Source organism: Dermacentor silvarum, chromosome 6, assembly GCF_013339745.2.
Source record: "Dermacentor silvarum isolate Dsil-2018 chromosome 6, BIME_Dsil_1.4, whole genome shotgun sequence".
Classification (NCBI taxonomy): domain Eukaryota; kingdom Metazoa; phylum Arthropoda; class Arachnida; order Ixodida; family Ixodidae; genus Dermacentor; species Dermacentor silvarum.
In genome coordinates this window covers 177171503-177198706 of record NC_051159.1, presented here as the reverse complement: position 1 = coordinate 177198706, position 27204 = coordinate 177171503, and the positions used below count along the sequence as shown (strand labels likewise).

General features: G+C 47.1%; 2 protein-coding genes across 2 annotated transcripts in view; both read right to left on the bottom strand.

Moving 5' to 3' along the window:
• The window catches only part of LOC119456450 (galactosylceramide sulfotransferase), a 364759-nt gene that overhangs the window by 261842 nt on the left and 75713 nt on the right, over nucleotides 1–27204 (bottom strand). The gene's annotated exons all lie outside the window — the stretch shown is intronic.
• Nucleotides 9312–22587, bottom strand: LOC119456449 (prefoldin subunit 2). The gene is made up of 3 exons (XM_037718235.2): nucleotides 22394–22587; nucleotides 19085–19208; nucleotides 9312–9737 (listed from the first exon to the last, which is right to left on the bottom strand). Exons 1-3 carry the CDS (start codon nucleotides 22552–22554, stop codon nucleotides 9546–9548), a joined length of 477 nt encoding a protein of 158 aa, XP_037574163.1. The 5' UTR covers nucleotides 22555–22587; the 3' UTR covers nucleotides 9312–9545.

Sequence of the window (27204 nt, the reverse complement as noted above, 5' to 3'; positions counted from 1 at the left end):
GGCTCGCCGATCGACTGAATATACTGTGAAACTCTGCGAAAGCGCCAGTGCGACTCGGACCTTCAGCTGAACATTTGCTAACGCTACGTATATCCTGGCATAGCCGAGCTAAGCCACTGCAACAATTTTTTGATACCACGAGAACTAAATACGAGCCACGAGAAACCACAAGCCCACTTCCTTGATTCCCCATACGCGTCCAGTAGGAACTTAACTACGCATGTAGGAAGGTATTCTCGAGCGTTCATTTTCGGAGGTACCTTCCCTTTCGCGACATTTCGCATGACTAGTGCTGGACGCGTCGGCGCCTACGAGCGACAGCGCTCCTAGCATGCCACAAACGCAGGCAGGCTAACCAAGTTTGGTACAGTGCCAAGAACGCTGTCGCTTGCTGACGCCCAACGCGTTGGCGACATTTCGCGTGACTAGCGCTGGACGCGTAGGCGCCTACGAGCGACAGCCTTCCTGGCATGCCGCAAACGGGTGCGACTGTTTTCACAAATCCGCGCAGGGGCGGGGCCTCGCCTCGATGACGTATCACCATTTTCTTTTTTTTCTTCCTCTGTTTGGTGGCGTTCCAACGCCGCCGGCGTTACGGAGAACACGCTGGGCTGCTGGTGACTAGGCTGTGGCTGCTGTTAAGGGATCGATGGCATTCCTAAATAAACACATCACTGTTTTTGATGATCCAAATACAATCTCACTATGAGGGAGGGAGCAGTCTACCTGACTGGAGCAATATTTTTTTTATTTGGGGTGTTGCTACGCTGCGCTCCGCAACACCCCAACGACCACCGCTTCGCGACGGCGCCCGGCACCGCGGCTTCCGCCGCGGCACCGGGGTACAACCGACCGCGCCGCCAAACACAGGGAAAAAAGAAGAAAATGGTGATACCTAGAAAAAAAGTTGTCGCAGTTTCACCTGAAAGGCGAAGCATCAATTGCGATAGCAAACTTGTAGAGAGCTATACGGAGTAATGATATTAGCTTTATCAGCTGTATAAACTTGGACATGCAGCAGCATCGGCAACACGCAGAACTGCTGTCGACGCCATCGGCGTTTTGCCCGCGTTCGCTCAACATGCGTACGGCGTTGGTGACTGTTGCCGGAGCCTCTGATATAAATAGGCACTTGGTGCCACAGCTAAACGTCGCCTCCCTTCCCTCCCCCACGGCCTCTCGCGCGGTGGAAGAAGGCGCGTTTGCTCTACATATATGGTGATTGTAAAGGAGAAAAGAGACGCCTACTTCTGCAGCCCTTAAGCGAGCACGGCGCAGAACACGCGTTTGTTCTCCGCCGTGCGATCACTCCCGTGACGCGCCCCTCGCTCCCTTTCACTCGCACATACAGCGTTCGGCGCGCGGCGACGATTTCATCTCCAAATGACGTCATACGGAACCTCACGGCGACGGCAGAAATCTGCTTTTGAGTGTCCATATAATTGCTATCGCAATAAAAACCCCGCCAAGGCGCGATTCGAATCCGCGTACTCCCGGTCTCAAAGCGAGCGTCGTAACCACTAGACCACACAGCCTTTTTTCTTTCTTTATTGCCTTCACTAGACCACACAGCCACGCTTCTTGAGCATGCATTCATGCGAACCATATGATTCCGTTCGAGCGTCGTTGCGTCATCGAGGCGACGCCCCGCCCCTGCATGGATTTGTTGTGAAAGCAGTCGCACCCGCCGCAAACGCAGGCATGCTAACCAAGGTTGACACAGTGCCAAGAACACTGCTGCTTGCCGACGCCGAACGCGTTGGAGGCTAGCCGCTCGATATCAATCGACCAGCTTTGCTGTGTCATGAGCTTTGTGCGGCCTAGTGCAAGCTTTCGCTTTTTTTTTTCTTCTGGCTCAGCGCACCGCGGAGAGAGGCGGGGGTCGGGAAGGCAGGGAGCTGGCGAAGACCACGTGGGCATGCACGCAGTCTCCTCCTCCGGGTTGCCATGGCTACGGCGCGGCAGTTTCTTGGCACGCACCACAAATTACGGCTGGCTTAAGCAGCTTCGATGTTAATAGTATCGAAAGCTTTTCGGATGTCTACTGCAGCTATAACTCAAAGCTTGGCCCGGCTGGACTCTGCGAGAACATCGGCATGTATTCTTTTAAGGATATCCTGGACGCACATGCCCGACGGAATACTACTTGAGTGTAAGAGAGGACGTTATGCTTCTCCAAGAACCATTCCAGCCTTCCCAGAGCCATTCGCTCCATTATACCTTGCAGATGTTCGACGTTGGAGGTACCGGCCTTAAATCTTGCAGCTCTAGACTGGGTTTACTTGGTTTCACTATAGGAGTCACCATGGACTCCTTCTATACGGCAGGGAGATGACCGATTTCCCAGTACTTGTTAATCTCTTCCAGAAGTGCAAGTTTATGCATCTGCAGAAAATTGCAAAGCGTTGAGTAGCGTACTCTATATGGGCCGGGAGCGCTGCCGCGTATTTAGAGCCATGCACTGATGCCTCTAGCTCGTCTGAAGTGAAAGGAACATCGTACTAGCAAACATCGAGTGGTGGGTCTACGGGTAGCGTTTATGCTTCCATGGATTGGAGGAAGAACTCCTCCCGCTTGTAGCGCCAACTCATCAGGGAAAACGTTCAACTTCAGTGCTGTACTTAGTGCTGGCGGATTCGGCCGTTTGCGTCCCAGCATGGCTCTGAATATATATCATGCCTTAGACATATGACATGACAGAGGAGTTGCCAGTCACGGACAGCAAGGGCAGTTTACTACGATTCCACGTCAGTGAGTGAGAGTGCAGTTTGGGAGCATCAAACTTAACAGAAAGGTTGGTTGTGGCACTCTGCTTGGCTGCATGAATCTGTCTGACATCCAATTCTATGGGAATGTAGTACTCGTTAAACAACTTGCGATACTTGTCCCATCCGACATGCTCCTCTTTTCGATAGTGTCCCTGTAGTCTTGGTTTACGCCCTCGAGAGGCCCAAGACAACACTAATGGATCATCCACACGGGTCGTTGAGATGGCTCAAAAGTGTTAGGTCTGGGGAAGTGTCCTGTTGGCACCTATGTTGTCCAAAATGAGTTGTTAAAGTTGAGTCATTGGCGAGAGAGTCTAGCTCTTATCTGAATGTTTGCATAAGTGCTGGCCACGTGCATCCGTTGTGTCATAACCCCAACACATGTGCTTCGCGTTGAAGTCGCCGCATACAATCACACGATCTTGGGAGTAAATTCTTTTGAAGTGTTCAACTTATGACATATCCACTTTGTTTGGTAGTGCCGACAGTCCTCGCATAAACCGAAAAAAAAAAGCTTGCACATTTCTAATAACAGACGTACCCCTGCTACCTCTGTCTGCAAGCACTACGTGGAAATGTAGAGCTCAGCATGAGGAACTTGTGAAGAAACCAGGACACATGGCTTGACCCTTAGCCACTGGAGGTGCAAGTTGCAATCCTTGGCTGGGGCGGGGCGCCTATGTAGCCGACCAAAGCTGGTGTGTCTGTGCCAGTTTCCTGTAGCAAAATGGCTAGAGGCAGCGTTGGCGTCACCGATAGCCTCCTAATGAGCTCCACATGCTTATGCCGGATTCCATTGACAAAACCAAACTAGGGAATCCGGTGAAAAAAGGTCACATGGCTGTGTACACGGATTTGCCATCACGGTTTCTGTAAAGTGTTAAGTGATGGGCATCAATATGGTACAGAGACTCATTTAGACTCTTGCCTATTGAGAGGAGTTTCCATGCTCAGAAGAGGGAGGATCACCTCAGCAGTGACCGGTTCAACAATTTGCTTCAGCTGAACCTCGTCAAGGCGCACGGTGTGCGTGAGATCAGCTCTGGAAGGAGATTCCGTGTGCAGTCGCACAGCGCGAAGGACGTCGGCATATATTGGGTGCATATGTGCCTATTTAGGTCGTGTGGATAGTTGGTAGTGCTTGTGTTGGTACACTAGAGGTACTACAGTCACCACTGCCCCCCGGTGTTTCATGTTGTCTATGTGCATCGGGTGCAGTTTTTAGATTTAGCCCCCTGTCCCCGAGACTGTCTTTGCGGTACTAGCGAAGGAAACTCGTCGACGGTGGGAGCGTTCGACACACAAGACGACATATTTGTTCCGACCAACTTTTCGTGTCTAACTTGCGCTGCGGTCTGATTAACTCGCTGTAATTCGCCTCGTTCCTCTTGCTCTTGTTGCGGTGAGGCTAGAATGTGTCGGAGTGTAGCATTCCTGAGCTGCCTAGTGGCCTCCCGCAGACCAGGGCACTTTGTCGCTAGATGCTTGCCCTCGCAGTTGCGGCAAAACGGATTTGCCTTTTCTGGGCAGTTATCCGGTTCCCAATGCACGAGACGGCCGGAGCCGTTGTACCAATACTGATCTGCAGCTGGGCACAACTCTTTCCTGTGGCCAAGTTTGTGGCACAGATTGCCGACTTTGGTTGACAAGATACCAGTGGTAACAGTACACTGTGAAGGTGAGTTCTGCGTGGCAGTTTGGAACCCTCGAATGTAATAAGAGGTGCGCTTTTGTTGCCCATAGGCCGAGCACTATCTTGCACAAGTAACAAGTGAGGTTAGCCATGAGTCTTCACTGGCGAGTCCATTGGCGTGATACTCGATCGCGACGAGCCAAGTGGAAAGCGGTAGAAAAAGACCATCACAATGGAACAGAAGGCAGCTATCTTAAGACTGTCGCGTCAGGTGCTAAGTCGCGTGTGGCACACGAGGTCCGAGGTACCTGGTTGTGTACATAAACAAAGGAAAGACCTACTCAAGCACCCACCAAGATAATCTAAAAATGAAAGGAAAGCGGGATGCAGGAATTGAAACAGAGCCACTTTGGGGCTACGATAAATCTTGTCGGGATTGCAGATTAACCACAGGGCGGTGGGCCGAATGGCTTTGGGGGCTCACGGTAAAACCACAAATGCGGCAGGGCAAGGTGACATGGGTTGGGCTTCCTTTAAGTCGGAGAAGCGCAAAGCAAGGTTAGTTTTGAAGAAAGATTAGAACATGGATGAAAAGAAATGACTAACTAAAGTGAACAAATAACTGTACCTAAAAAAAATGCTGCAGTTTCGCCCAAAAGGCGAAGCATCACTTGCGATAGCAAATTGGTAGAGAGCTATTCGGAGTAGGGATAGTAGTTTTATCGGCTGCATAAACTTGGACACATTCGCTTTCTAACTGAATTGACAAGCGGGGTGTTATCGCGCACAAGCAAACATGAATAGATCACACTGAATGACCGCAGACGACTGTCAAAAAGCTGGCAGCAAGTGCAGCCGCTGCAGCGGGCGAAGAATCATGCGGTCTACCGCTTTAACGGAAACTGAGCGGCGAATGCACAGCGCATACAAAGGTCAGAGCCGTGTGGAGATAAGAGACGGTGCGGGCGACCGCCACCACGGCCAGTGCAAGCGTATTTGTTGCAGAGTAGAAGCTGCTCCTCCCCCCTCCCTCCCGCGCTGCCTTCCCACTTTTTTGCTTTCGCGTGGGAGATTGCGTTGCCAGTTCCCCTTGCGCTCGGTTGGAAGGCACGCATTTGGTGCGTAGCACAGCGTCGCCCCGCCTCCATACCCCCACGGCCTCTCGCGCAATGGTCGCGTTTGCTTTCCGTCGTGCGTTCGCTCTCCGTGATATCGCGCGTCCCCCGCGCGCTTTCACTGGCACATACGGCATGCGGCGACGATTTTATCGCCCTTGGAATCTATACGGAACCTCACGGCGACAGGCAGAAATCCGGTTGAAGTGTCCATATAATTGCTATAGCAATAAAAGCATGGACACAGAGGAAGAAGTCAACAAAGTTGGCAACCAAGTACAGGGTAATTGAAATTGTAAAGAGAGAACCAGTAGTCAAAAATAAAGATAAAGAAGGTAAATTGGATGCAAAGGATGGAAACAAGAAAAGCTATGGAGATTTACAATGGCAAGAAACTGGTGGGAAAAATCTGTATGATAACGCAAAGAGGTGCTGCTATTTGAGGCCCAAGCTGGCTGCCTGCAGACAAACCGGAGAAAATATGCACCACAGGTTGAGACATGGGAGTGCTGCAAAAAAAAAAAAACAGATATGGCTTGGCACATTGTAATAGTATGCCATGATATGGACCCAGCAAGACCCATTAAGAGTGTCCACCTTCCAGAAGCATTAGGGTTCATATATGGAAGGATAAGAGCATCGGTGGAAGAAAAGCAGCGAAGAGATTAATAGAACCACTCATTGTAAGTGTAAGCAATGGTACAGTATAATAGGTTTAAATACAAAAGTTAACAATAAAGGGCAACTCCGGCGATTTTTCGATGTCAACGGATGTCGATGAAATTCGCTGGGTCTGTTCCTCTGAATACCTGTCATGTCCTAAAGAAAGCAGGCTTGAGAGTTGCACATATTTTTTACAAATGAATTTAATTTATTGCCTCGAGCACCCTACCTTACCCCCTCCTCAGTTATAGGCCACATTGTGTATGACGTCAGGAATGGCCCACGCAGAGCATGCCGGGATCATGCAGACGACAGCGACGAGAGCGTGCAGGAGTCGACGATCGTGAGCTAGCGCTTGGCGTGAGGTGTTGCTGTCGCGAGAAGTTGCATTCCCTGTGGACGGGCAAGTGATGCGGGGTGGCAAGCGGTGTTGCGTTGTTGGCTGCACGAAACTTCAGCCCTCGCCATCCGCAAACACAGTTTGAGCCGATGCCGATCGCGTTCAGCCGAGGTTAAGCCTATCACAGTGGCCGAGTTTGTGCGTCTGCTGCTGGCGGACCAGACCCACTGATATGAAGCTAATTAGGATGAGGAAAGCTGCTTCTGTAGTTCAGTTTTGACCATACGGCTTTGAAATAAACCGTTCCTCATTTCGTACAATGCACACGCAAAAAGCTAGAAGCGACAACACGATGCGCAATCAACATCCATATACGTTGCCGTTCTCGAATGCGGCCAGTCGCACTCGCCGGCGCTTCCCTAAATGAAATGTCACTACGCAAATCCATGGGTGTATTATTACCTATTGTTATGCGGACTCATTATTTAGCTTACGAGGTGCCTCGTATCCCAAATGGGCAGCAAGCGGAGGCCCCTTCGATACAGCATGCGTAAACAACCCGTCTCGTTCAGCTGCCAACGATGTCATACTTCATGACATCGGCGTTTCCGCGAGAAAACTATACATTCTCTAAATGAACGATCATACACGCAATGTCCCAATCTATGTCTACTTTACGGAACACTAATTGTGTGCATGAAGAGAATACGAATAATCATAAGCAGGCTGCACAACGATACTACGGTCTCCCGCTCGCTGTTTCCGAAGGTGTGTGGTCGCACGTATCAGCGCGACCCAGAGTGATGTAACGGTGCTTACATGCACAAAATCTATGTGTTTTGATATGTTCTGACATTAATTGATGTCACCAATGAGCGGTTATCTCAAGCGAACGACGTACGAGTGGTCGCTGTACCTGCCGATGTAAACAAATGCACCGGTCGGTGCTTTGGACTGTCAGCGGCGTTCTTGTGGGATACAAATGCGGAAAGTCGTGCTCCAAATCTTACAGTGAGCATGCGAAGCGGTTCCCTGAGAGGGGTAAAACACCTACAATAGCAAGCAGCACGTATATCAGTGGTTAGGGCTACCCTTGGTCTTCATGTCGCAGCGCGATATGTTGCGCATGGGTGCTGGCTCTAGTGGTGGAGGACGGCGATTCCTGGCTGTTGAATTCTTCTGAATCATAACTGTCACAGTTTGACAGATCCGAATAGGTGGTGCAGCTTACATGCAATGTCACCCGAAGGTCCCCGAAGGTCCGGCGCGGTCACGAATAAGCTGAGCGTCTGCTCTTCACCGGTTTCGTTCACCCCGCGGGCGAAACCAGCATGCGTTGCGCGCCTTCCCAGCCGGGGATACATTCATGACGTCACACGCTGAGGTTCGCTCGGTTGCTTGCTCAGGTTTCGGTTTCGTTTTCGCGCTTTTTTGCATATTTAAAATTATTTTCGAATTTGCGGAACAGTTCTCCTATCAGGTTCGGCACAGGAGGGTCTCGGGAACCTAAATATTTTATTAGCTCGACATGGTCGAAAAATCGCCGGAGTTGCCCTTTAAGATCCGATTGGTAAAAGGCTAGATAGCGATACATGTAGTAAAACCTGATTAAATCAAGCAGGCTGGAAGACCATTTGTCCTCGCCCCATTTTAAAGAGATGCCAATAAACATTATCGTCATCAGTACAAGTTACAGAAACAACAATGCATTTAGTCACACTTTTAAGAATGCATATCTGAAAGCTGGTATCCTTAGAATTCGTTCCGAGTGGATATGCCTTGCCATCTCATCAGCTGCAATTCGTGAATTAGTTAAATTTTAATTAGTTAATCGTGCATTTCTTTTGTCATTGTTAATGTCCACCTCTTTCAGTAATCCAGCTCAACAAAAGAATTGTGCTACATGCAATTTTCAAAAATTCTGCTAACTAAAGAAAAAAAAACACATTGCATAACAAAGAAAATAAAAAACAAGTTGAGAAATGTTGCAGATATAAGCCACATGAACAGGCAATAGATAGCCAGTGCAGGTTGATATGACACAAGGCAGAATCTGTACTTGCACCTAAAACCCGCCACGGTGGCTTAGCGGCTTTGGCGTTGCGCAGTTAAGTACAAGGTCGCGGATCAAATCCCGGCTGCGGTGGCCACATTTCGATGCAGGCAAAATGCAAAAACAGCCATGTCCGTGCATTGGGAGCACAATTAAAGATCCTCTGGTGGTCAAAATTAATCTGGCGTCCCCCACTACAATGTGCCTCAATCAAATCATGGTTTTGGCACAAAAAACCCCAGAATTGAATTCAATTCCTCTCATCTCAGTGATGAACATGTCCTGCAACCACGCTCAGCCACAGAAGAAAACGACAAAAAGGAAACGTGGAATTTCCTTTGTCAACATAAAGCATCTCACAGTTGGTGAAATGGACTGCTTATGAGTGTCATGAGCCTCCGCATAATGGTACAAGTGCATGCAACCTCTACAGTCTTATGGATCCATTATACCATTGTAGTGTTATAGCCCTGCTGCATCAAATGTGTTACATTCCCATGGTGATGTCTCCAAGGTAATCAAGACGCTACTTAATCAGTGAATAAACACACAATTCATACCATGTTCACATTAACATACACCATAAGACACATTAAATTTCGTATTTTAATGCAGCAAGCGAAGAAAACATCTCGAATTGAAACTTAGTACAAAAAGATTTGCTTGTGTGTCTGGAGTGACAATGAAAGCTAGTGCTATGAAAGATCTCCGTTGCAGCAACTCAGGACATACGAACAACTCCATTCATATAAATATTTTATTTACCAAAAAAAAAAATAAAGGAACACCAAGGGACAAAAAAACTCAAATATCTTGGCATGCAACATCTTACTGAGGCTTAAGCCTCATCCGTAAAATTACACACCACATTTCATTCATGTGAAGCAGCTATGGTAGTAAAAGTGGAAGCATGAAGCTGCAGTAAAATGATAACTAAAAAGGTAAAAGAAAAACAAACAAACAGCTGACTCTGTCAGACTAACACTCCTGTTGTAGGCTGTGATGCTGGCTTCTCGCCCCCACCACTGCTCCCTGCAGTAGGCTGAGACTTGGAGGCTGCATTGGAAGAGACCCTAATTTGGATGTTGTGCTTTTCACGGTACTCGTTCACCTCTTGGCCTTTCTGTACAATCTTCTCATTTAACAACTCCACTGATTTCGAAATCTGAAAAACAAAAGGACAGCATTCAGGTGCATTCAGTGTTCTACCTCACTACAGAATACAGAAAGGACTAACCTAGTACAAGGGTGCACAAAATAATAGCGCTGCCGTATTGTCAGGTAGCAGCAATATAATACCAGTTTTTCTTTTTTTTTTAATTATACAGAATGTAATGATCACCTGTGACAGATAGCACAATTCTAGCCGGTGAGCTGGATTACTCGAAGAGGTAGACATTGATTTTATAAGAAACTGAAATGCATACTCAATTAATTAGGAAAATTCCACAAGTTTTTAAATTATGCACATATTGCAATTTACTCACTCTAGCCTGTGATTTCACAGGGCATACCTACTCAGAATATAATAACACCAGTTTTGCCACATTCATTACCAAAGTGTGCGACAAAATATGAGTACATTGGCATTACTTATTTTTGGGCTTCAATGCATAAAATTGCGTTAAAACAGCAAATGGAACAACAGTGCACTGTTGCCGTACGTTTGACAGCGCATATACCAAAAACCGGTGCCACCCTCAGTAATCCATTCCAAGTTGATATGGCTCGCAAACTCACCAGCTACAATTTGTAAATTGCAATGCGTGCCATAAAAAAAAAACTAAGTTAAAACATTACTGCAATTTTGTTGTTAGTCAATCATTCATTTAGGTTTATTGTGCATGTAACACGTGTGTCTATGATCAATCCAGCTTAAGGACAGAATTTTGCTACCTTCTGCTACAGGCAATCTTTTTTAAATGGTGCATATAAAAAAAAAGGGGGAGGGGGAACATCTGGTATTGTATGCACCTAAATACATACATTACATAAAATTGTTTTATTGCCAGATAGAAGACAACATTTGTGGGTTACTCAAGAGCTAAAAACTATAGAATGTGGCTTAAACATGGCATGGTGCAATATCTATAGTACTTGTGTCACACATGGGGGCATGAAAAATGACACTGAATGGTCAATGATTTAAAGAGAAATTGAGCTAGTTTTCGAACTGGAAGATTTGTGGTGTTTTGGGAAGCTCTTATGCTTTTCAACTCCTGAAAATATTTTCTCGATTGTGTGTGCCGCCACACAGTAATCGCCACTCAGATTTTCGTTGTATCCCTACCTCTCTTGTGCAGCAGTGGAGGTCAGGGTGAAAAGGCAATAAAATTGGGGTCATGCGAGCCTTCTGCCTAGCTAGCCAGTAAGGGAGCTGCCAACTGGCATTCTGCACTAATCTTTTGCAAAAAAATATATGCAATAAGCATGTGCACTCCTCAGTAATCGAATACTGCTGCTGGCATAGCAAGCTTGTGACGACTGTTTTGCGCACTGTTCCCCTGTGAGATTACAGGTGGTCCCAACAGTGTGGTTTCCAATGACAATTTTAGTGGTTAATGCACTGCTTTAATGAAGCAAAAAAGAAGCTGAAACCTTAAAGGGACCCTGAACAACTTTTTATCAAAGTGGAGATATGCATTTGAAGTTAAAAAACGGGTATTTCAGAAATACATTGCTGCAAAAATTATTTCAATGAATTCAGCAAAAGCGGAGTTACTGTCAATCAAACACATCCTTCACAGTGCTTGTACTCCTTTTTCAATGCCTAACACTGTGAGGGCTACGGCAAAGCGGGGCATGCCCACAACACTCTGCCTACTGAATGTCACCCCGGCACGCAGTTCAAATTTGATTTTGGATGTTCACGTAGACTCCACAACTTCCAATTTTGGCGACTACGACACACCAAACGCAGTTGTGCTCAGCGAGTCTTAGTGGGCTCAGCCAGTGGACTGGTCGCGGCACCCCGCGGTATCTGCACTACGTAGGAGACCGCAGCTAAAAACTAACGCGGATGTGCAGCGCTTTCTTCAGACATGACAGGGCTTGAGTGCATGCTCGCGTTCATATGCTCGTCAGGCAGATAGTAGCTACATCCAACTTGTGCATTTTGAAGCGCTATCAATAGCTCAATACGAAGCGAAGCTTGGCAAGGCGTCTAACCAGGAGCGAGCATGCGCTGGCAAGCGTGCATGTGGTTTGACCTTACGTTTCGCGTGGTTCGAGGCTAGTTGAGTATTCAAAACTAGCTGAAATTAGTGAGACCTGACCGCTACAACACCTATACAATACCTATAAGCAGGGTGGCCAAAGTTTAATTCCTACGTGGGCGGCCGTGGCCGAGCATGAGCAGATGATAGCCGGCTTCGTCCGGATGTACATAATTATTATTGAAATTCAAAAGCAGATTTTTGCTTACTTGAACCTGTTGATTGAACTTGATTAATAAATATCACACTAACAGTACGAAGAAGTGCACTGATCCAAACACCCTTCTTGATTGATTTCAGCTACTGGCTAATAGCAGCCTTCTATGGGAATCTGCCATATTACAAAATAAAGCGTCCAGAAAAGAGTGAGGAGCAGGCTTGTGTTGAAAAGAGAGAATTTTAGAGAAAGGTGACTTTGTGCTCCCCCTCGTGCGCCGCACACAACTGCCAAACTTGGCTGAGATGTTCACAGCAGTGTATGCTATCCACTGACAATGCTAGGTCTAGTCTGCTTCGATTCAAAATGCAGTGGACGGAGTTTCAAAAACGACTGCTAATGGTCAGAAAATGCACAGTTTTATCGCCAATATATGCCTGCTCCTCCTCATAATATTATGCAAAAAAAATAAGATAGGCTGACATTTGTGGCATAGTTGGCTCCGAAGCACAGGTGCAAGTGAGCCACTTGGCAGTGCACAGGCGACACCCCCCTCAAAATAGCAGTTTCTCAGGGGAAAAAAAAAAGTATATAAGTCGCACCGGTGTACAAGACGCACCTGCTCGTTTGGTATGCGATTTTAAAACATTAGTGACGTTTCACTCCGTGAATGCGGGTCACGCACATACATGCGTATGGGTATCATTCCTACATAATTGCGATAACAATGATGTGGACACCCCAAGCGCATTTCTGCAGTAGTGGTCGCCGCGATGTTCCGGACAAAGTCCAAGGGTGATAACATCGTCTCCATACGACGTATGCTTTATGTGCGAGTGAAAGCATGCGATGAGCTGAATCGCGCACAAGGGTGGAAAGCAGGAAGGCAGCGTGGGAGGGAGGAGGGTGGCTTGTATGCTGATATCGACTACGTAGTTTGCGCAGCGGCCATATCTTGAAAGCGATCTGCAGATGCGACAACTTCGGGGTCGGTTGATTCGCGGTCAGCCTGCCACCACTTGCGTTGCTGCTCCGTCCTTGCACGGCGCTTGGGAACTTGATCCCGATAAGAACCCGGTACCTCGATAGCGTGCACAGAACCCGCAGCAATTAAGTCAACCCAGCATTTTTCGCATGGCCATAGCCCTCAATACGATTTTGGCGACAGTTTTTTCGGGGGAAAAAAAAATGTACGTAAGTCGCACCCAGTATAAAACAAACCGATAAAAAATTCCGAAAAAAAAGAAATGCGACTTATACACTGAAAAATACAGTACATTCTAACACAGCATCTACTGGGAAATGTTTGCCGAGCTCAGAATTCGACATCAGCGCTTATAAGCCCCTTTGTTAAGCATTGCGATGAATAGCAAACTCCAGTAGGAACAATAATATTTAAAGGATCCCTCCCCAGGTCTGGCCATACTGAGCTGAAAAGCGCAGTGCATACAACGCAAGCTAACGATCGTGTCTGCTAAGTATTACATTGCTACGTGACACGGAAAGAGCTGAAATTTCAAGCCATATGCCGTATATGCGCGAGTGCGCCTACATGTAGTACATGGCAGGGCTGTGATGTCGCTCATATTGACATGTGACACTTCAAGACTTATTCAAGGCAACATCTGTTATCTGTGCAATCCGTTGCTTCAATACTATGTCATAAATGTCAAATGTGCAGACAACGAAACTAGTATGCCATTTTCCACCGTGTTCCGGCGCGCGATCATGCTCTGTGATCCGCTTTTGTCTACTTCAGTGCTCGGGTAGCACTGACTGATACCGCTAGACTGGTGTTCTCATGCATAGCGCGCAAAATTGTGCGCTGTGCGAAACAAGACAAACGCAACAGCTCGCATGCAACCCAGTAAGCAGAAGTGCGCCGCGCAGCAAAAAAGCTAGGAACAAAAAATAAAGAAAGAAGGCGGGGTTCGTGACGTGTGCATGCTCGATTCTCGAGCTGCGGTATGGGAGAACAAAGGGAAGTCATTTAGCTTGCGGAGGGTAGACAGGGCAAGTGGACAGAGTGTCTATGTTGGTGGTGAAGCTCGCCTCCTGAAATCATGGGTTTGCGGCACTGAAATATTTCTATCTTGGCTATTAATGAACCAATATAAAAATTATTGCGGTAAATGCTCCCTAGAAGGCACATAACTTCCAGTGTAGAACCAGAATTTTCTATGCCGCTTGGTGAGGGGCCCTTTAAAGTACACTGCATGTGCAAGCTACATCATGAAGATTGTTAGTTTTTTTGGTTGAATTATAGTTGCGACAAACACATGAAATAATTAATTACAGCAAATTTCAGGCATTGACCATTTAATGTCACTTTCTGTGTTTATGTGGCATGGGTACTACACATGGAGTGAAGGAGGGTTATTTGGCGTACATCCAACAAAAGCCAAATAAACAAAAAAATGTTCACACCTACAGTGCACAATCAAACAGCCAAAAAGAACCACAATATACTCAATGTTCAGAAGGTAGACCGAAGTGAAAGGCTATCGAAAAGAACCAAAATAAAGTCCATGTGAAGAAGGTAGACCGAAGTGAAAGGCTATCACCAGTTAGGTTTTTTACAGTGTACACGTTCGTGCAACCACAAGTGCTTGAAAACATAACGTGCATGCTTTCATTGTGCTTTGAAAACCTATTATAGTTACACACGTTTGGCCCACACCCCCACATTATGGAGGCATAATTTTGAAGAAAAAAATTTCACTAAGGATCACACGTGTACCCACGTGTTGGTTAACTTCTGCAAGCTGTTACTAGCATGACTAGTTACTCTTCTGCTGCCAATGGCGTGATCATCGTATCTCGCCAGATCATGTGACGTGATATACCTCGCCTGCTTTAACAGTATTGGCAGTGCCACGGCTTGTTTAGCTGCCTTTTCTACCTGCTTTGAGGCATCACATCAAATCTTACAAAATTTCCTTGCTGCCCTGGGAGAACCAAAGGTGGCAGCAATATTATATCTGGAAAATGGAGACCCCATTATAGGTCATGTGCACTGAAAATCATGTGGTTAGGTCAATTACAGTTGAATCCCACTACAACGAAATTGACGGGGGCATGCGAAAAATTTCGTAGTCGCGGAAATTTGTTGTGATATTATCAAATACATAGGTGACATGTGACTCGCTGACGCAAAAAGCAAGCTTTAATTACCAAAATCGGTGAGCTTAGGTTGTTTCCGCTTGCCAAGCGATGGCACAATGCAATTCTCGCACGCTGCCAGCAAAGCCATTGCCTCATAGTCGTCCTGGAACCCGATGCAACACCTGATTGTATTGAATGCGTCCACGGCCTGCGATGTAGTCGGCAGTCCGGGCTCACGTTGCGTGGCTGTGTCATCTTCGTCCGACGAAGGTCTTTCCAGACGCTCTTCAGGATTTCTTGGTCTGTCATTTCTTCACGCTCCACCACGCACGAGTTGGCTTGGATGTACATCGGCGGGCACATCTCCACTTTTCTGCAGGGCTGCCGACGCAGCTGCAACTTCATCAGACAGAGACCCGTCTCTATTACTATTTTCGTTCTCAGAGTCCAAAGTCGCGGCAGCCTGCGCAGTGAACCTGCCTGCGCAGTTGCAGATTATGGCGTTTCTCGTTGCGCACCACGAAGCAGCAATCATTTGGAGCACCATAAAAAGGTCCACCTTTGTTTCCCGGTCCCATTTTGAATAATAACTTTGAAGCAGCCTTTGAATAAAGCGCTCACGGTAGGCCTGCCTGAAGCTCTGGATGACCCCTTGGTCAAAGGGTTGAATGATGGAGGTGCAGTTCGGTGGAAAAAACTTCAACTGCACGTTTTCCAGCTCAGCATCCTCTATGATGTGAGCGGAACAATTGTCTAAAAGTAGACAAACTTTTCGGCCTTGCCTGCTGCCCATGTCCCGGTCGAAGGCATGGACCCACTCTGAAGATAGCCCGGGTCATCTACGCCCGCGTATTAGCCACGTACTTCACGGGAAGGCTCTGATTTCATTTGAAGAAGCGTGGTTTGGCACTTTTGGCACTATCGGGATTTAAGCTCGCAACCACCACTTTTTATAGTAATTGGTGTTGTACACCAAAGAAATTCGCACTAAACTTTATAGAAAATGAATATTTATAAATACTATAAAAATTAAATTATTGCAGGTATGTTATTTGTACGTTGTTGTGTCTGGCGGTCCTTCGGGACAAAGGGGACCTCATCGACAGACATGAGGCTATCAAGTGCTCGTCACGCGTGTCGTTTCTCGCGGCTGAGGAGTGTCAAAGTGTCACGTGGGACTGATGGATGAGCAATTAGTCCCCAGACTGCAATGAGTCATTGGCCTCATGCGTCGCTAAATGGCAACGTCGCCCTTTGGTGCGTTTTCGTGAATTACCAGCGCCGCCTAAATTATGACAAGGCCCGGCGCCGACTGTGACGAGCCAACCTGGAGCCCCCCTTTCGAGACAACAGCCATCGCCCTCCCTGGAAATGGTGGCTTCCGCGAACCGACCGCTACGGAGAGGCGACTCTTGCAAAGGGCCAACGTCTAGCAATCCCGTGGGAGCCACATCAACGTTCGGTTCCCAAGGTGTCAACCGCTGCCTGTGTTCGGGGGCGACCAGGCAAGATTGGAGGCTGAGCCCGGCGGGAAACGATGGTACATGATGTGCGGGATATGGCGAACCGGTCGAAGGTGGTCATTGGCTAAGAAGAACTAAAGTGCGTTTCCTCGTTGAGTGAAAGAGGGAAACGAAAGGGATAAAACGCGGGACTTGAGTGTTGTGAGGACGCTCGACCATGGAGAACGCTCGGATATGTAAACACTAGAACATGCAGACGGCTCCAATATCATGGAGCCCTCCTTGTAAAATACCAACATGTACAGTGTATATAAAACAGTTTTCTAATCTCCCTGGATATCTCCTCCTCTTGGCACTTGGCACGACACCACCCATGGAACTTTCGTGGCCGCACGGACTTCGGGCATTCGCAACAATGTGCACTATTTTCTTAACCAATATGACCCAAAACGTTTCCTCGGAGCTCGGATACGCCTCCATAACAACACGTTGCATCGCCGTCACCAACGCGGCATGGCTACTTTCTGTTTTGTTTACCATGGATGTTGTTTACATTGTATCATGGCCCGAGCAGCTGAAGGTTGTGTTCTCTTTTTTATGCTGTCAAGGTCGATGGTTTGTCAAGGCCTGAAAAAACAGTTTTAGGGGTTTTGATGAGCTGCAGTTTAATTTTGCTCACGTCTGCTCCGTAAAAACTTTGGTGAAGTGAAAACATGTCCGCGAAGTAGTTCCGTTTTGGGGGAATTTCGATGCATTATGTTCTATGGGAGATCAACGGGGAATGAAAAAATCTTCGTTGTGGCGAAACTGTCGTTGAAGTGGACTTCGTTGTACCGGGATATGACTGCTGTATGCGCTTTGTCAAAAACTGCCGAATGTTCTTTAGCTCTCTGTATTCCAGCATAAGCAAATAGCGTAGTTCGTTTTCCCAGTCTCGTCAGTGAACAACTAATTGAAGTATTGTTTACCTTTTGTTAAAGGGGCACCACAGGAAAACATTAAGTCGAGCTAGATCATCAGAGTATTCGTCTAGAAGTCTATCTTTGTTTTCTGTGTTTCAGTATATGAATTTCTTCTGGAGGAAATCACCGTCGAAGGTCCCGCTGCTGCTCCCCAATTTGAAACGCTCGCGCCAAAGCGGAAGCCTTGAATTCGTCTCCCCGTGACCTCCCTCCTTGCCGATATGTCTTTTGTAGCTTCTTTATTTAGCTCTCTGTGGCTTTGCTTGGGTTCAGGTTAGCGGTTATGGTCACTTGAGCCTCCATGGCCGACCGGAGCTAGCAGGGTAGTCAATTGCCACATGTTGCCACCTTGGCCAGGCCCTCATACACTGAGAAAAGCAATGCCACTAGCGGCCGCTCTCTGTGCATCAGAGGTGCTGATGCCACACATAAGAGGTACCATAGTTGATAACAGGTGGTGCCACTAATTTTCTATTTGTCATTTTCTTGCTTACAAAAGCTGTTTTCGTTACGAATGAAGAATTTGTTATTACAGAAGCTTAATCTTTCAATCTAGCTTAACTTAACATTTGCCTTTAGTATCCATTTAAAGAACAAACCAAGTTTAAGCTGTGTAGGTTAATTACAATCTTTGTAGAAAGTACTGCAGTATTACAGAAGTATTACAGAACTTTACAAATGATGTTTATGAATGGCCTAGGAAGTATGTCCTGAAAACTCAACATACCAGAAAGTTGACATTTTAAGGGATTAGCAGAGCATCTTATGGGTGATGCCAGTGCAAAGTTTCAAGAGCCTCAGTGAATTATGAGCTATGCAAAAAAATTTGTTTATTAAGTGTTTGAAAGCATTATATGACAGCTTTTGCTATGTGTCCGAGTGTTAATGTTGAACTCTATGGTACAATGAGTTAAATTTGGTGAATATAAAGAAAGGGAAAGGGGGCACATTAAATATAGTGTGTTATAACTGTAGCATTTTCTACAAAATTCATAGTAGGTTTCACTAGCGAAATAAACAATGCACTTTGTTATTATTGGGTGCAGATAAGCAGTATGTTATAGGTGATGCGTGGGCAGTAGGCAAAGTTCAAAGTGCATAGGTTATTTACAGCTTTGCAGCAAATTGCTTAAGCAAGTGCTCTAGAGTGGGTAAATGTGTTTTAAGAATGCCACAGAATTTAGCAAGCTGTACTGCAAGAACTACAGTCAAACCTGGATATATCGAATCTGAAGGGGGATCACGAAAAAGTTCCGACATATAATTTAGGTAATGCAATATGCAAAATAAGAATTGGATACAAAAATTTTCAAGGGGATTTTACTGCTGTTCGTTATACACAATAATTCGTTATATGTGGGTTCAATATATCTGGCCACCGAAATATTTGGGGTGGGATTATGGTTGATGTGCATGCAAATTTGTAAGAGTGTAGACTGTGACAGATGTGAAAATTTAAATTAACACAAATGGCATTAACTTAACAGTAATTTTTTGTTTCCGAGTGCAATATTTGCACGACAAAAGTCTCCGCACACATGGCAAGCATAGGCAGCATTTGTATGCTCAAAAATCTGCGTACTTCTTCTAGGTCACCAACGAAAACTCACGTTTTCCTTGTTTCGTTCCACAGCAGGAAGAATATCCTTGACTGTTCTTTCAACAAGCACACCTCCAACCATTCGGTAACAGCGTCGGTCACCATCAACTTTTTGAAGTGCTTCAGCAACCAAGCTGCAAAAGAAATCAATGTCATTCAACTTCAATTTTGTTGCGCTATTTTGCAACTTAATTTTGCCTACCAAAGGCCAATGCACCCAACTCACCAATAAGGAAATGCATTCGTGCCAACACACCTACCACATCTAAGCCATTGTGCAGCATTTACTCCAATATGGTCAGTTACAAGCTAAGGGCTCAGAAGCTCCTCCTGCAAAAGCGCATTACAGCTGCTTCGTATCCCACCATGCCAAAAAAAGAAATGATGGTGAGGAATCCCTACTGCCTAACATAATCACAAAAGGAAGGCTCCACCATGACTCAGCAGTAAAAATACCGACGTCACAGTGGACACAAAGCCAAGATGAGCTGTGCAAACAGTTTCTGAGAATTACTGAGAGAAGTTACACTGTGGTGCTGCAGTACTCATGGCAATGTCAGAAAGTGGGAGCTTCAGAGTAGCATGTTTTTTGGAGAGCCAAAACACCTGAAACATACAATCGGTGACCAGCATTTCATCTGTCACAAAGGTTTATCCTATACCTTATAACAGGGTTTAATGTCTCTCAATGCAACACATAGGCCGTGAGAGATGCCATAGTGAAGGACACTGCATTAATTTAGACCAGGTTCTTGCAACATTCACTCAAATGTGATACAAAAGTGTTCTTGCATATTCCCCCTTGAAATGCTGCTGTCGCAGCTGAGAAAGCTACGACCTTGTGTTCCCCAGCTGAACGCCACAGCGACTGAACAACTCTGTAGGTTCATCTGTGCTGTCATCATCAGCAGCAGCCTATATTTATGTGCACTGCAGGATGAAAGCCTCTCCCTGCAATCTCCAATTACCCCTGTCTTGCGCTAACTGATTATAACTTGCACCTGCAAATTTCCTAACTTCATCACCACACCTAGTTTTCTGTCGTCCTCGTCCATCTTTGCTATAACAATATGTAAACGCTGTTCTACCTATATTAATATTGAAGAACATTAAAAAAATTAAAAACACTCGTGCTAGGGTGTACAGTAACAAAGAATTTGACCAGTGCGAGCGGGCTGCTAAATTTGAAGAAAAGGAGAAATTGTCCATGCTGACTTTGTCAGTTTCAATCAAGATGCTGGTTTCTTCATCTACTTGTTACTCTATGCAACAGTAAACATTAACAGGAGATGCATTCTTGGAGAGACCGGGCCAGTATCAGAGAGACCGGGCTTCTAATGAAGATTCACTGCAAGAAAACGTTTAACAGCATAGTAAACTAGGCAAATTGGAATGCTTCCACTTCAGGCAGTGCATGAAACAAGAGAGACATACATAGTGCTGATTGCAACTGTTTCTGTCAGTTCATGTTTTGTGTGCTGCTCAATATGTCAGAAAGCTTAAATTTAGTTTTTGTGGCTGCAACAATCTTTTAGGCCAAGCCACATAGAAGAAAAGCAGAATTTTCTGAAAGCTGGCATTTCTATGAAGGATGAGCACTTTTAAATAACACTCACCTATATGATGGTGCAAAATTCCTCTTTCTGCTGTATTACTGAATATAGTCTACTACTGAATGTAAACACATGCACAAGCAGATGACATAAAAACACCAATGGGCTTAACATATGGAAGAAGTATGGGAAGTTATTGCACGAGGGTTTTGAGACAGCCAACAAACCTAAGGACACAGGGAGGCATCATGACAGCATAGGCAACATATAGTTTGCACTTTGACACTAGATTCACTCATAGTGAAAGAAAGCAAAAGAACGGCTCAGCTTCAAGCATGTTCTTGTACTGCTTTGACCTTGGGCCATGGTGCATCATGGCACTAAATATGCGTTGTGCACTGTAACAGTAACACAGCTGGCACCACAGAGGCTCAGAATCCAACATGTTTCTGAAATGTAGGCGTGTGTTGAAAGCTGCAAGCAACAGCAGGCACCTGTAAACTACGGGTGGGGAGCATGCAAGTGCGAGCATGTCACAGATTTTTCGTCTTCTTATTTGTGCATGCATGTTTGTATTCACTCGCCACGGTGCTTAGTCACCACCTGTACCAGCCTACAGATGGCTGCTGCTGGTTGCAGCTGTTAACACAAACTTATGTTTCAGAAGCACACAGGATTCTGAGCATCTGCACCAGCTGTCTTACTGTTAGTGTATACTGGTATATTTAGTGCAACAATGTAGGTACACTATAGATTACCACTAAAGAGCACCGCAAGTTAAGTTTGTAGCAGATCATTAGACTGTCACTAAGGTTGTAGTAGTGCATGTGGCATTATTTTCAGAATAAATATAATTTATTTACACCTTTCATTTGTTTCGGACCAACTTCAGGAAAACCACAACTCATAAAAGTGCTCTATGTACAGCTTGCATTTAGTCAGAGTAGTTCAGTAATGAGTTCAGTAATTTTGTCGGTAATCAAATGCAGAATAAACTAATGGCTTGCGTTTTGCGTTTCGAAGCACGAGCTAGCAACACCGAATACCCCACTATGGGTTCATTTTTGAATACTGTCATGGGGACACTTTGGAATACTGACGGTGCGTTGCACTTTCGGGATGACTAGTAGATGTGTGCTTCTGCGGACATAATTAGGTAGACAATGCAGGCTGTCATCGTGCTTTTCCAAATGATGGCTTATGAACTTGCCACAATGTCCTCGTGGCTTGTTTTTCGATAAGGAAATATCAAGACGTGTCATTTTTATGTATTGCTTCATTAATCGAGTGTGTTATAACAAGTTTTCATGTTCTGGAATCCATTCGACATTCAATAAACAAAGCAATCGCAATAAGGCATTATTGAAGAAAGAAATGGGTAGTAGGCTGAATTATCCAAACAGTTTGAACCTGTCTATTAAAGCCATATGGAAACCAATATGATAAACAAAGCGCATAACTACCTTTAATTTTTCAGGGCGTGACGTGCGAACAAAAAATAGTGGCCACGTGATTTAAAGAACAGTTCAGCCGGCCATGCCCAGCCCGTCGCACGGACCACCCACGCGCATCAAGTTACATTTTCCTTACATAAACCGTACGTCCTCCCAAGCGTTCAGTCTCCGTATAGTGAACGCAGCCTACCAAGCACTGATCGACTTGCGCAAGTTCAGAGTTGGCCAGAGACCGCTACAGTGCCGGTACGTCAAATCTAAAGGCAAACCAAAAGAAAAATGTGTGCAAGCGGCACGAGGACGATAACTTACTTGTGCTCGTTAAGTTCCATTTCCAGTTCGATAAGTTTTGCTGTCAGGGCACGTTGCTCTTGCCTCAGTTGGTTAAAGCCGTCTACAACGCCCTGTTCTTGGGCTTGACGTTTCATTTCATCTTTTTTCAACGACAACTTCTTTTCGCCCTCGGCCGCCATGATTGCAATGCTGACAATAGGAGGCGTAAGCCGTAGTGACCGTAGCAGCCGCAGTTTGGAACAAGAAAACAAAAAGTAAGAGCGACATTTAAATATTTTGCTTGCAAAAATAAATTTACTTATAGTTTTTAATCAGTAATGCGCTTTAAATTAGTCGTTTAACAGCTCAAACAAGGCGCCTCCTTGGGTGCTTACATTGCGATTTAAATCTCGGAGGCTTCAAAATGATTTGAAAGGCTTAGGTGAGAGGGCACCACAAGCACAAGCGTGGTAGAGATGTAGCATTGGCGTGATCCTTGAATCTTGTGTACGCGTATGTGCGAAAAAGAGCGCGCAGAACCCCCCCACTGTCGAAAGTGGTGGGGGCAGAGCATGCCACCTCCCCCCCCCCCCCCCCCCCCCCATTTTCGAAAGCGGGCACTTTCGGCTACACACTGGAAAATCCAACAAAACTACCGCTGAAGCTAAATTTTATGTCTTAATACAGTCACCACGTTAATAATGCCTTTCTTTACTACGTATCACCGGTTCGTCACGCGCTGTAGCGGGCGACGCGAGATTCGCCACACACGCTTCCATTGCGCAGAAGTCCTGGCGCTGGACAGTTCCCGCAGTTACAAATTACCGCCTAACCATACTTGAAAAAAAAAAAAAAAAAAAAAACACAATCGACTTGATATATTTAACCTTCGGGCGAGGGAAGAGGTCCGGATAAAGTATTTTAATCAGCCGCGCCTAACGATGGGTGTGCCTTACTGCATGAAATGGTTGGATTATCAAATGCTGGAACTATTGAGTCTCCGCCCAGAGATAGTCTACGTAGCGTTGCAGTATAAATATATATCTTATCACCATCAAAAATCTAATCAAACCACTTACAGGTGTAACTGCCGAATTTCTTTGTGTAATCACGACGTACTTATCGTATACTTATTTATTTATTTATTTATTTATTTATTTATTTATTTATTTATTTATTTATTTTGTACTGAAGGGACTGGGCCATGGTGCTGGTGAAGGAAGAAGAAGACAAGCAACGCTTGCTCGCCCGCTTCGCCATAGCTCCCTTTTGACTTGTTTCAGTCTGCCGTTCTAACGCCAGATCGAGTGTTGCAAGGAAAACATCCCCATTGCATCTGGTGGAGGCGCTGGGTTTCTCTTCCACATCCTGGAACTCCGCAGTCGGACGCTACCAAGAGCTCCTGCGATGAATGATCCCGGACCGTCCCAGGCTGCTGCTCCCGTACCCCCGACCATTGTCTGCCCTGGCGTCGTCCGGCAGCGTGATCCTGCTATCTTTAGCGGAGCAGAGGACCTCGACGTCGAGGACTGGCTCGCCGAATACGCCCGTGTGAGCGCATATAATAAGTGGTCCGACCGCGACAAGCTCACTAATGTAGGCTTTTATTTGACGGGCGTGGCAAACCTCTGGTTCAGAAATCATGAAACCAGTTTTACCACCTGGTCCGCTTTTGCAAGCACTTTGACTGAGGTTTTCGGCCGTCCCGCCGTTCGCCGCCTTCGTGCTGAGCAGCGATTGCGTGGTCGCGTTCAACGCACTGACGAGAGCTTTACCAGCTACATTGAAGACGTGCTCTCGCTCTGCCGGCGCGTCAACTCATCCATGGACGAAGCTGACAAGATCAAGCACGTCATGAAAGGCGTCGATGACCACGCCTTCCAGATGCTCGTCGCCAAGAGTCCCCCGACCGTTGCCGAGGTAATTCAGCTCTGTCAGGAGTACGACGAGCTGCGCAAGCAGCGTGCCACAACACGTTGTGCTGCTCAGCAGGATACCGCGGATCTCGCTCCCTTGGATTTTAGCCGCGACGCTGCCGACATTTCTGCTTTAATGCCGCAAATACAGCAGTTCATCCGCCAGGAAGTCGCGCGGCAACTGTCTCTGGCGACTAGCCCTCCTGAGCCGGTGACTTCCTTGGCTCCTTCGCTTCGTCAGGTGCTTCAAACGCAAGTTGCTGAGGCGCTACCAGCTGCCCCTCATCCGCAGCCCGTTGTTGGACCACTGACGTACGCTAACGTTGTCGCCCGGCCTTATGCTCCTCCGGCTCCTGACGCCTACCGGACCACCGGAACTTTCCATGTGCCGCCACCACCTTCACGCCCGGTTCCCGTTCCTTACTCGGCCGCTGGAGCCCCAGTCGTCAACCCATGGCGCACACCTGATAACCGGCCAATATGCTATTCCTGTGGTTTCCCGGGCCACGTAGCACGATTCTGCCGCCGTCGCAACTACCGTTTCCCTGACAGTGCGAGCGCCTCCGGCTACATGCCTGCTCGACTTCCGCGTCATGATGTGTCCCATCTTCCTCCGGACTCGTCTTCTAGTCGCCGCCCCTTCGATTCACGCCGGTCGCCCTCCCCACGTCGTCGATCCCTTTCCCCCATGGTTCGTCGACTCAGTCCTGCCCGCGAGGAAAACTAACAGTCGCAGTTCCCGAGGCAGGAACTGCGTTTACGTCGAACATTTCAAGGCCTCATTTTTCTCCTGCGAACGAAATTGAACTGTCCGTCGATGGCGTCACCGTACACGCACTTATTGACACCGGAGCCGCCGTTTCTGTTATTAGTCAAAAGTTTTGCCGCCATTTGAACAAAGTGACCACCCCACTGACTTATCTATCGCTGCGTACGGCAACATCGCATTGCATTCAGCCCTCAGCATCCTGCACAGCTCGGGTCGTCATTCAAGGCGTTTTGTATGTTGTCGAATTTGTCGTTCTATCCCGTTCCTCGCACGACGTCATTCTTGGATGGAACTTCCTATCTCTGAACCAAGCTGTTGTTGACTGCGCTCGTGCCGAACTTACGTTATCAGTGCCGTGCTTTGAGCCTGACGACCACCATTCTACTAAAGTTGTTGCTGCCACGGACATCGACATCGCACCTTTCTCAGCCGCTCTGGTTCCTGTATCGTGTGACTCTGTCGCGAACTCATCTGTTTTGTTTACGCCGTCAGCCTCTTGTGCGAGCCGTCGGAACCTTCTGCTTCCTTTTGCTATCGTCACTTTTTGCGGCGGTTCTGCTGCCCTTTACGTGTGCAATCCCTCCGCGTGCCCTTCATCCATACTCCGCGGCGAGTGCTTGGGGAGCTCTGAATATTTCGACTGCACCCTCCCAGCCACCATGTTTGACGATGCGGCACCACTTCCGCTTTGCGCCGTCACTCCTCCTGGCGCGACCGATGCCCCTGTGGACGTCTTTGCTCATGCCGTCGACTCGGCACTCACACCTGTCCAGCACGAGGAAATTATCCAGCTCCTCCAGCGTTTTCGGGCCTCCTTCGACATTGGCCAACCGTCTTTGGGTCGAGCGTCAGCAGTCGTTCACCATATCGACACCGGTCAACAAACCCCTTTGCGCCAGCGTCCGTATCGTGTGTCGGTCGCTGAACGCCGGATCATCGACCAGCAGGTTGACGACATGCTGCAGCGTGGCATCATCCAGCCCTCTAACAGTCCCTGGGCATCTCCGGTTGTCCTCGTTAAAAAGAAAGACGGCTCCATAAGGTTCTGCGTCGACTATCGCCGCCTTAACCGCATAACGCGCAAAGATGTCTACCCTCTGCCGCGCATCGACGATGCCTTGGACAGCCTACAGGGTGCGGAATTCTTTTCTTCACTGGATCTGCGCTCCGGGTACTGGCAAGTGCCGATGGCAGAGGCCGATCGCCAAAAGACAGCCTTTGTAACACCTGATGGCCTATATGAATTCACCGTCATGCCCTTTGGCCTCTGCAACGCGCCTGCCACTTTCGAACGAATGATGGACACCATTCTCCGAGGCCTGAAGTGGAACACGTGTCTTTGCTACTTAGATGACATTGTAGTTTTTTCTACCGACTTTGCATCACACCTCAGCCGCCTCGAGCAAGTCCTTGCGTGCCTCACCGCTGCAGGACTGCAGCTAAATTTGAAGAAATGCCACTTCGGCGCTCGCAAGCTTACTATCCTCGGTCATGTGGTCTCAAAAGACGGCATCCTCCCGGACCCTACGAAACTTAGTGCTGTATCCGCGTTCCCCAAACCAACTACCCTGAAAGAGCTTCGCAGCTTCATCGGCTTATGCTCCTATTTCCGCCGCTTCGTCCGCAATTTTGCCTCCATAATCGCCCCCTTGACCGCGCTTCTTACCGGCCGTTCCGAGCTACCGGACTGGTCCCCGGCATGTGACGACGCATTTCAAGAATTGCGCCGCCTTCTCACTTCACCGCCAGTACTGCGCCACTTCGATCCCTCTGCTCCAACTGAGATTCACACGGACGCTAGTGGTGTCGGGCTAGGTGCTGTTCTTGCACAGCGCAAGAATGGCTTCGATGAGTACGTCGTAGCGTATGCCAGCCGCACCCTTACCAAAGCTGAGGCGAACTACTCCGTTACTGAAAAGGAATGTTTGGCCATTATTTGGGCTATCGCAAAATTTCGACCTTACGTGTATGGGCGCCCTTTTGACATCGTGACCGACCATCATGCCCTATGCTGGTTGTCTTCACTCAAAGATCCAACTGGTCGGCTCGCTCGTTGGGCATTACGCCTACAAGAATACGACATCCGTGTTGTTTATCGCTCCGGCCGCAAGCATTCAGACGCAGACGCTCTTTCCCGGTCACCCCTGTCACCTGATCCTATCTGC